Source organism: Lucilia cuprina, chromosome 3 (assembly GCF_022045245.1).
Source record: "Lucilia cuprina isolate Lc7/37 chromosome 3, ASM2204524v1, whole genome shotgun sequence".
NCBI lineage: Eukaryota > Metazoa > Arthropoda > Insecta > Diptera > Calliphoridae > Lucilia > Lucilia cuprina.
The window spans coordinates 49,717,379-49,727,016 of NC_060951.1; the positions used below are offsets into that span (position 1 = coordinate 49,717,379).

At 28.2% G+C, this 9,638-nt stretch overlaps 2 protein-coding genes across 2 annotated transcripts; both read left to right on the forward strand.

Moving 5' to 3' along the window:
- Positions 1–3,584: 3,584 nt before the first annotated feature.
- LOC124418805 (glutamate receptor ionotropic, NMDA 2C-like) lies at positions 3,585–6,804 on the forward strand. Its single transcript, XM_046946291.1, has 3 exons — positions 3,585–3,966; positions 4,033–4,567; positions 5,667–6,804. Exons 1-3 carry the CDS (start codon positions 3,680–3,682, stop codon positions 6,663–6,665), a joined length of 1,821 nt encoding a protein of 606 aa, XP_046802247.1. The 5' UTR covers positions 3,585–3,679; the 3' UTR covers positions 6,666–6,804.
- Positions 6,805–6,847: 43 nt separating this feature from the next.
- Positions 6,848–8,020, forward strand: LOC124419004. Its single transcript, XM_046947102.1, has 2 exons — positions 6,848–6,877; positions 7,038–8,020. Exons 1-2 carry the CDS (start codon positions 6,848–6,850, stop codon positions 7,581–7,583), a joined length of 576 nt encoding a protein of 191 aa, XP_046803058.1. The 3' UTR covers positions 7,584–8,020.
- Positions 8,021–9,638: the final 1,618 nt, after the last annotated feature.

The window sequence follows — 9,638 nt, forward strand, 5'->3', positions numbered from 1 at the left end:
CAAAATTGTTTACAAAGTAAGACAAGTTATTGTTTATTGATAAAATAAAAAATATTGCATAAAATAGATAAACAGTTTCTTCTTTTTTGTGAATACGAGTAGTTTTTAGTACTTATATATATTCGCCGAACAATAAAGTACAGATAAATATGTATTAATTGAAATATTTTTTCGTATTAATCATAAAATTTAAGTGGGAAAAAAATGATAAAAAATACTTATTTGCATTAATATTAAATTTACAACGTTAACAAATTGAATACTTAGGAAACAACATTTCCTTATTTAAAACAAAGATGTACTACAATTTATAAAATATAATTAATTAAAAAAATTTTACGTCATCCAACTAGTTGGGGGAATCTAAGTTAAAGGGAATTTTTAGGTCATTGTCAATGTTATTAACACTTTTTAAAACTTTTTTTTTACATGTAGGGCAAACAATTTTAAAGTTAAACTCTTAATTTTGAAATATACATATGTAAGTACATACAAATTTTCAATCATGTGTTTGTTCGGCTTATCACCACTTTAACAACATACATATTTGTTAACTACCATAAACAATATCATAATTAATTGTTGTTAATGATGTTGTTAACAGACGATTGAGTGGTGTGTGTCATTGCTCATATAATGAGATAAAAGTAACAAAACATTTTTATTCTATGATGACTGATTAAAAAGTGTAGCCAGATAAATTGTTTGTCAAAACCCCTGTAGGGCTTTTTAGCCAAATACATAAAGCAACTATTCACATATCCGCATGCTATTAATTGTTTATTGTATCTCTTATAAATAAACCGCAATTAAATATTTTATATCTTTGTTTGAGCAAATGAGTGGTCTTGAATAACAACAACATAAAACTCATTTGTTGTTTGTTTTACAGTTTCTTGTTAACTTGTAATTAAAAACAGAGAGATCTATAGAGCGGATCTTTGAGTATATGTAATTTAACATTTATTCATAGACTCAGAGAAAAATATTCGTTGAATATATATACGTACGTAAGTTATTGTATTGAAGTTTTCAGGTAGTTTTTTAATTTTCATAGAATGTAAAATAAGCTTGCTGTGGTTGATTGAATTCGAATTTTGTGATCTTAAAATTTTCCCATTTATTTAAATATATTTTTTTAAACGAACTAAATTACACTCGATTACATTTGTCTGGTTTCTTACCAACATGACCAACTAAGATATTTTTTAATTTCGATTATAATTAACATCAAATTCTTCAGTTCTTATAATAGTTAAATACGGACTTTTTTGGATTTCACTATTTCAGGACCAAACTGAACTAGAACTGAACAAGAACTGAACTAGAACTGAACTAGAACTAAACTTAAAAGTGTAATTTAATAAGTAATTAGATGTTGGTCTAGACCACACACTCAATATGTTTGCTAACAGCTAAGTTTACATTTTCATATTTATATTGATAGAAGTTCTTGCAAAAAAATTTGTAATTTGTTCGATATTTTTGTAACTCATCTTAAATTTAAAATCATCAACAATTCCTTTAAATTTCTAAAGAATAAAAAAACACAAATATTTTTAACCCAATAAAATAAGAATTTTATCGATTTATAATAAAAACTATAAATCTTAAGTATTATGTTTATGCTTGTTCTTTCTGGTCGTTTTGACTTGTAAAGCTCTAATTTTACTAACATTATCAGTTTAATAGAACTCACACTACCAGCCAAAGTCACCACCAAATATTATCGTTATTATCGTACAATTTTATTTAAGCGAAAATGTTGTGTCATAAAAAAAAACTTTTTCCCTTTAATAAAATGAATAGATTATTTTCAAGTATAAAAAACGTTTTAAGTTTTTTGTTCTTTCGTCTTCATCTTATACTTAAACTCTTAAACAAATATCGCTTGAAATCATGCAGAATTTCTTGCTCAAATACTCGTAACTAACGTTGCTGCTGCTACAGCTACTGTTGCTATTGCTATTACTAGTCGCAGTTTGGCTTATCGCTTCGCCCATTATATGCTAAAATGTCTTCTAAAGCTAAAGTGATGATGATAATAATAAAAGACAAAATATATGTATAGAAAAACAAGAAAATAAGAAAAGTTCAAGGAAATCTAAGCGAAATATAAACAAGAAATAAGTTTTCTGTAGCAAAAGAAAAAAACTTAAACAACTTCAAGGAAATGTATCGAACGATTATACATACATATATATATTATTTTTAAATTTCCTATAATAATCAAACGAAAACCGAATCAAGAATAAACAACAATTTCAGATTGTAAATGAAAAAGTTTTATTTAAAAATTGTGTTAGTGATTTTATTTAAAATGCCTAGAATTTAAATCATAACAAAAGTTGTAACATATTACGACTATTATATTACTTAAAGCTATTTGAATTACATATGTGTATGTAAGTATGGAAAACAATTTAATTTGAATTTTATTTTTTTATTATTTCCAACGATTTTTTTCCTTTAAATATTAGTAGAGAATGCTGTCGAAAAATTAATCATTTACATGTGCCCTTGCATTTGCTCACTTTTTATAGATTACTATCAGAATTTATTTGAAATAAAATAAGAAATTAAAAAAATTACTTTAAATAAAGTCAGGATTCCATGTGTTTGTAAATATTTGTGTATGTGTATATGTCGGGAATAATGTCTGTTCAAACAAAATTACCAACAAATTAACTCATCAATTTAATTTTGCAATAACGTAAATTTTGCACGCATTCTTTTTGTTTAACATGCAAACTATGACGTTGTTGTGTGAATTGATACTGAAAAAAAAATCACAAATTGAATTAATCATTGACGGGGTTTTCTGAAATAAAATATAGGCTTTTGGAAAATAGTAACTGACATATTAAGGGGAAATTTAACATGATTTCAGTTTTTAAATAACGATTAATAAAAATTGTTGTTATAACATACTCTATGGTCTAATACTTAGTTTGGTCTCAGTCTAAACCCTTTTTTAAATTTGGCAATATACTATAGTTTTAAATCTAAGCTACATATACCCTTATTCATTATTCGGTACAACATTTTGCATTTTTTTCCTGTTTTTGGAATAGCCTACTGTATAGTCTATAGTTTAGTCTATAGTCTAGACTACAGTCCTGTCTTTAGTCTAGTTTATAGTCTATAGTTTAGTCTATAGTCTAGTCTAAACTATAGACTAGTCTAGTCAATAGTATAGTCTATAGAATAGACTATAGACTTAGTTTAGTCTATAGTCTAGTATATGGTATAGTTTATAGTCTAGTCTAAAGTCTAGTCTATAGTATATTGTTGTGCAACAGATTTGTTAGATTAAGTTAGATAGTATATACATGAATACCCCTACTAAATAAAATTGCTTATATCTACTACATCCCTGCTTTTTGGCACAATAACAAATAATTTTCACACAAATGGAAAGAAAACCCGCAAAAATGAGAGAGCAAACTAGTTTTGCATTCAGTTCGAACTTCGACAACAAACTTAACGGAAGTTATTTAGACTCAGCGAACTTTTAACGTCCGCCATAGTTACAATGCGTTTAATAATTTTCACCGTGACACTAAGTCTACTGGTAACTTGGTCTTGTGAACAACAACAACAACAATCAGAGCAAGAGCAACAACCGCAGCAACAGGAAAGGCAACAACAGCAGCAGAAACATTATAATTTATCAATTATGCTAAATGCCATTGACTCGGATATGCCATTATCTTTGCAAAATTCTATTAGTGCTTGTTCGAGTATAATACATGAATATTTTGTACCCATTACAGGCAGTTTCATGGTCAGCACACATGTACAGGAGTTGTATTTAAAATGGCATTTGAAAGATTTTTTGAATAATGTTTTACTTAATCTGCCCATGATAAAAGTGGAAATTGAGAGTAAGAGTTCGAGTGTTAGATATCTAACAATGAATCGTAAATATAATCTAATTGTAGTGGATAGCATTGAATCACTGAGGTACCTACATTGTAAATAAACTTTTTGTGTATGAAAGAAAAAATCAATATGTTATTTCTTTCACAGACAATTAGATCCTGCTTATTATACTAGAAATTATGATATACAGGAATACTATATGGTTTATTTAATGCATGGCTCAAGATTTGCCAATCTATTCAGTGTGCTCAATCAAATGTTTGAATATTTTTGGCAAAATTCTATAATAAATGTTTCACTAATGACAGCTAACAAACAATTTGTTGTGGATGTATTTACCTACTTTCCTTTCGACAACTATTTAACCTGTAGAATGCCGTGGGTCGAACAAATCAATTATTATTCTGGCTCCTGGTCACAACCCATTGTTATGACAATATTTCCTGAGAAAATCAACAATTTAGAAAACTGTCCATTAGACGTGGCTGTATGGAATACACCACCTTATTTAAGCTATTTGAAAAGTGATGAAGGTGTTTATAAAATCGATTACTTTGAGGCGGTTTTGCTAAAAGTTTTGTCAGAAAAGTTGAATTTTTCTTTAAATTTACAAGAACCACCTAATGATGAACAGAGAGGAAAAGTTTTAGCTAATGGTACTATAACGGGTGCCATGAAAATGGTAAGAAAATTTTTATTGGGGAAGCAAAAGCTTCCGTCAAGTAGTTCAAGTAAGAAGTTTAAAAAGTAATAATATAAATTTTTATGTAATTTAAACAATTTCGTATCTATAGGATACTTACTATAGTAAACTATATATTCTGAATTAGTCCTTATGTGGAAGCTTTCATAAATAATAGACCCAACACTACAGAACCTGATGGAGTTATTAATTGTCAGATTAAATTATTTGTAAAGTATTTTTTATACCCTACACCACCTTAGTGTGGAGGGTTAATATCGGTCCATTATTTCACGTAGCCCCATACAACTGAACCCCCGAATAGGGATGTTAAACCATGTAATCAAACTACAGGTGGCAATTTTGGAAATAATTCAATGAAATTTGGCACATGACCTTCTATAGTACCGCAGACGAAAATCGTTAACATGGGTCCATTATTTCACTGAACCCGTCGAATAGGGCGTTTAAGTTCATAATTATGTTTATAATACTCGTATCTCGACAAAAAGCTGAAAAACAAAGTTCTTAACTAGACTTGATGACCCTCAACAATTCTATAATTATAGAGTCTCATATAAACCTAGACTCAATGAAAAAGCCCCATCAAAATTTCAATTAAATGTCCACAATTTTATTCTACAATAAACGACTTAAGTATGTCTGAGGAAAGCTACATTTCAACTTAAATGCTTCATTATGACAACTAAATCACATTTTATGAAAAGGTGTATGGTATTATATGGTCGGCCACGCCCGACTACAATTCTTACTTGTTTTTAATTTCAGCTAATTGTTCAATAAAGCAATTAAATGATAGACTGATTTTATGAAGAAATCTTATTTTGGACCGTATCTTACACAATTTCTTATATATGCAGGGAACATAGTTTTGTTGAAGTTTTGTTATACATATTTCCAGTTCATTATTAGTATTAAGTAATTTTTGAAAGAGATCCTTTAAAAGTTATATCTCCAATAAACTATTTTTTATTTATTAAAATTGCAACCTAAGAACATTTGTATGGGTCTACGATTCTTTCTCTTTTTTACTGTCATTAAGTTTTTTTCTTATCAATTATTTATTTTCTTTTCTCAGCTACATGACCATTCAGCCGATTTAAGTTTGGGTTCATTTCGTTATACTCTGGAGCGTTCAACAGTTTTGACAGCAGCTGTACCCTATTATCAAACTCATCAAATTTACGCTATACTCACAAATATGCAACTTTATACATCATTGGAAATATTGTTGTATCCATTTGATAAAATTACATGGATTATATTATTTTTAAGTCTTTTATTTGGTCTCTTCATAGCATTTGTCATAGACCACTTTTATGACAAATGTTTAGTCAATATATCAACAACTGATATATTTCGTTTTCTAATGGGTCAATCTTTGATACAAATTCCCGAAACTATTTTTGCACGTTTTATGATTATTTTTTGGCATATTTATGGTTTACTGCTACGCACCGCTTATCAATCGTTACTATTTCAATTACTTAAACTAAATGTATATCATGAACCTCCTAGAACTCTTGCAGATCTTATTAATCAGCAATGCATTTTAGTCATGACAGAAGGTACATACGATTCCGTTTATACTGTGAACCGTATAGAGCAGGGATTTATTGATGTTATAAAACTACAGAATACTTCCGAACAAAGTTCGTATTTTTTTGTTGAGTACGATAAACAAGATCGCTGTTTAGCGGCGGTTTCTTCCAAGGATTTTCTAACCTACCATATTATCAACGAACATAAAAGAGGTTTATTTTATATTTTACCTGAAAAAATTTTTGCTCAACACATAACAATGTATTTTTCAAAACATTCTTTTCTAATAAATCGTTTTAATCAATTGTTTATGAATCTGCGCGGCATGGGTCTCATTGACTTTTGGGCTCATCAAAGTTTGGATACGGATTATTTACAAATTAAACATAAAGCTACTTTTAAGTCCATAAATCTTAGTGACATAGAAGGAATTTTAATTATTTGGAGTGTTTTACTTTTAGTAGCTGTAGTTGTGTTTTTCTTGGAGGTTGTAATTTTTAATATAAACGTATTTATATATAATATGCAAAATTAAGTTCTTTAGAATTATAAAGATATTTGTGAGTAATAAATTTATTGTAATGTTATGAACTATTTTGTTTAAATTTATACTATTTTACTGATTAATTGAAAATGTTTGTTATTGAGAATTAGAGTGATCTATATGATCACTCATCAGGTCATATAGTTTAGTTGTCATTTTCATTCTCTTACAGAATGATATTTTTCCTAAAAGCCTGCCGACAAGTTTGTTGAAATCGGTCCTTGATTTCGCCAAATGCCTATACAAATTTTCTTCAGAATTTCACTTGTTTATTAGGTTTAGTTAAAAATTTTGCTAAACATATTTAGTTGATTTTCAAAATACTCTTAATAAAAAATAATGTAAATTAAATTTCTATCTTAGCTTTACGATCATACAGCCGATATAAGTTTGGGTTCATTTCGTTACACACTCGAACGTTCCACAGTGTTGACAGCAGCTGTACCGTATTATCAAACATTTCAGATTTACGGAATACTCACAACAACTCAACTTTATACATCGTTGGAGAGGTTGGTCTATCCCTTTGATAATGTAACATGGATTTATTTATTTTTTAGTGTACAATTGGGTCTAATTATAGCATTTATCATAGATTACTTATACGACAAATCTCTATTAGTTCGCATAGCAATAGGAAATCCACGCATAAGGAATCCGGTTACTAATGTAATTCGCTTATTTATGGGTCAGTCTTTAAAACAAATTCCGGAAACACATTTTTCACGTTTTATAATTATTTCATGGCATGTCTATGGTCTTCTATTACGTACCGCCTATCAATCATTACTGTTTCAGCTGCTTAAATTAAATATATACCATGAACCTCCGGAAAATCTTTCCGATCTTATTAATCAGCAATGTATATTAGTTATGACTGAGGGCACTTACGATACTGTCCTCGTATAGAAGAGGGTTGCATCAATGTTATAAAACTTAAAAATACTTCCGAAGAAAGTTCATTTTTCTTTCTTGAAAACGATAAAGAATTACGCTGTTTAGCGGTTGTTTCTCCCAAAGACTTCCTTACCTATCACGTCATAAAGGAACGCAAAATGGGTATATTTTATGTTTTACCTGAACAATGTATTTTTCAAAACACTCCTTTTTAATAAATCGTTTCAATGCGTTATTTATGAATTTGCGTAGCATGGGTCTTATAGACTTTTGGGCTCGTAAAAGTTTAAATACGGATTTTTTGAAGAGTACACGTGAAACTCAATTTATTCCCATAAATATGGAAAATGTAGAGGGTATATTAATTATTTACAGTGTTTTAATTTTAATAGGTATTGTGGTATTTTTCATAGAGATGATTATTTTTAGAGTAAAATTACTAACATTTGGTAAACAACATGAATTTGTACATTAATCCAAAAGAGGAAAGTTTATTTGATCGAATGGAAAATTGATATGAAATACATATTTAAAAACTAGATTTAAAAAATGTTAATAATTGTGTTATTTAGTATGGAATTTTCCCAGGTAGCTATACGGATATAAAGCAAAAAATCGTGAGTAATTTGCTGTGTAGAGAATTTCGTGCTTTAAGTTGACACCAGCGGACATTTGGTTTGAATTAGAAATGCAAATAAAGAAATTAAAATGATTTTACCATCAAAATGACATATATATGTATATATTTTCTTTTAACAGAAATTGTTTTAATAGAGATCAATGAAATTAGAAATTTACTTTGAAATTTAAGATGGCTAAATCGGAATTGTTTTTGTAATCTTTGACCCAGAACATCTTGATTGAAAGCGATCTCAGAAAACCAAAATAAAAGTAAAATCCGTAACGATCATAATAGCAGAAATATAAAATGGACATCATTTTTGAAGAAAATTTGATTTTTTTAATTTTGAAAAACTTTTGAAAGAATTTTTTAAAATATTTAAAAAAATTAATATTTTTTTGAACAAAAAATTAAGAATAACTTTTAAAAATAGTAATTTCTTATTACATTTTCAATTTTAATTGAAATTAAATTTTTTGAATTTTGAAAATTTTTTTAAAATATTTTGAAAATATTTTAAATAAATTTAAATAATTTAATAATTTTTTTGAACAAAAATTAAGTATAACTTTTAAAAATGGTAATTCTTAAATACATATCCGATTTTTAATTGAAATAAATTTTTTGTATTTAGAAAATTATTTTTTAAATTTTTTAAAAATATTTTAAAATTTATTTTTTTTGACGCAAAATGAAGTATAACTTTTTAAAATAGTGGTTCTTAATATAATATCCAAAAATACTTTATATCACTTTTAAAAATGATTTTTAATTACATATCCGGTTTTTATTTGCAATTAATATTTTTTTGTATTTTGAAAAAATTTAAAGATTTTTTTCAAAATTTTTTAAAAATTTAATAAATATTTGTTTTTGGACGCAAACTGAAATATAACTTTTTAAAATAGTGGTTCTTAACATCATAACCAAAAATACCCCCTTGCTTTATATTAATGTTTATGAAATAACTGTACTTCATTTCCATTTCTCGATATAGTCATTGTTCTATCGGCTACTTGCCATGGAATAGTTTCATCTAATAAGGTTTATAACTTTATTTAATGATATATAAAAAATTAGTCCTATAATTACACGGTGTGACAGTAAAAACACTCAGAATGTGACTAAGAACAGTTCGTAGATCTGGTTGAGTAGATCTCTACCATATTTAGAATTTTCAATATACCCCGAAAACACTCCCCCCGGGGGCATGTTACCTTGGCGAGATCTCCGCCTTGGTGTTATTGCAATCCCGGGGTATAAAGAGGTGGGCAATACCTCCAGTATGGCCAGGGCTGAAAAATTGGTTACAGTCTACTGCTTGGCTTAGTCCTTGCATATATTTATACTACGGGTGGCCAGTTGCCCGCAGGACTGACTGGTTGAGGTTCCTTTGGTATCCATGTAGTGGCTGTGGTTAAAACCCAAATTCGCGGGAAGAGTGA

Excerpts from the sequence above, each read along its gene's own strand:
- LOC124418805 (XM_046946291.1), top strand. The coding sequence starts at position 3,680 with ATGCTAAATGCCATTGACTCGGATATGCCATTATCTTTGCAAAATTCT. Across the intron at positions 3,967-4,032 it reads GATAGCATTGAATCACTGAG|ACAATTAGATCCTGCTTATT; the intron begins GTACCTACATTG and ends TTTCTTTCACAG. Across the intron at positions 4,568-5,666 it reads TAACGGGTGCCATGAAAATG|CTACATGACCATTCAGCCGA; the intron begins GTAAGAAAATTT and ends TTCTTTTCTCAG.
- LOC124419004 (XM_046947102.1), top strand. The coding sequence starts at position 6,848 with ATGATATTTTTCCTAAAAGCCTGCCGACAA. Across the intron at positions 6,878-7,037 it reads TCCTAAAAGCCTGCCGACAA|CTTTACGATCATACAGCCGA; the intron begins GTTTGTTGAAAT and ends TTTCTATCTTAG.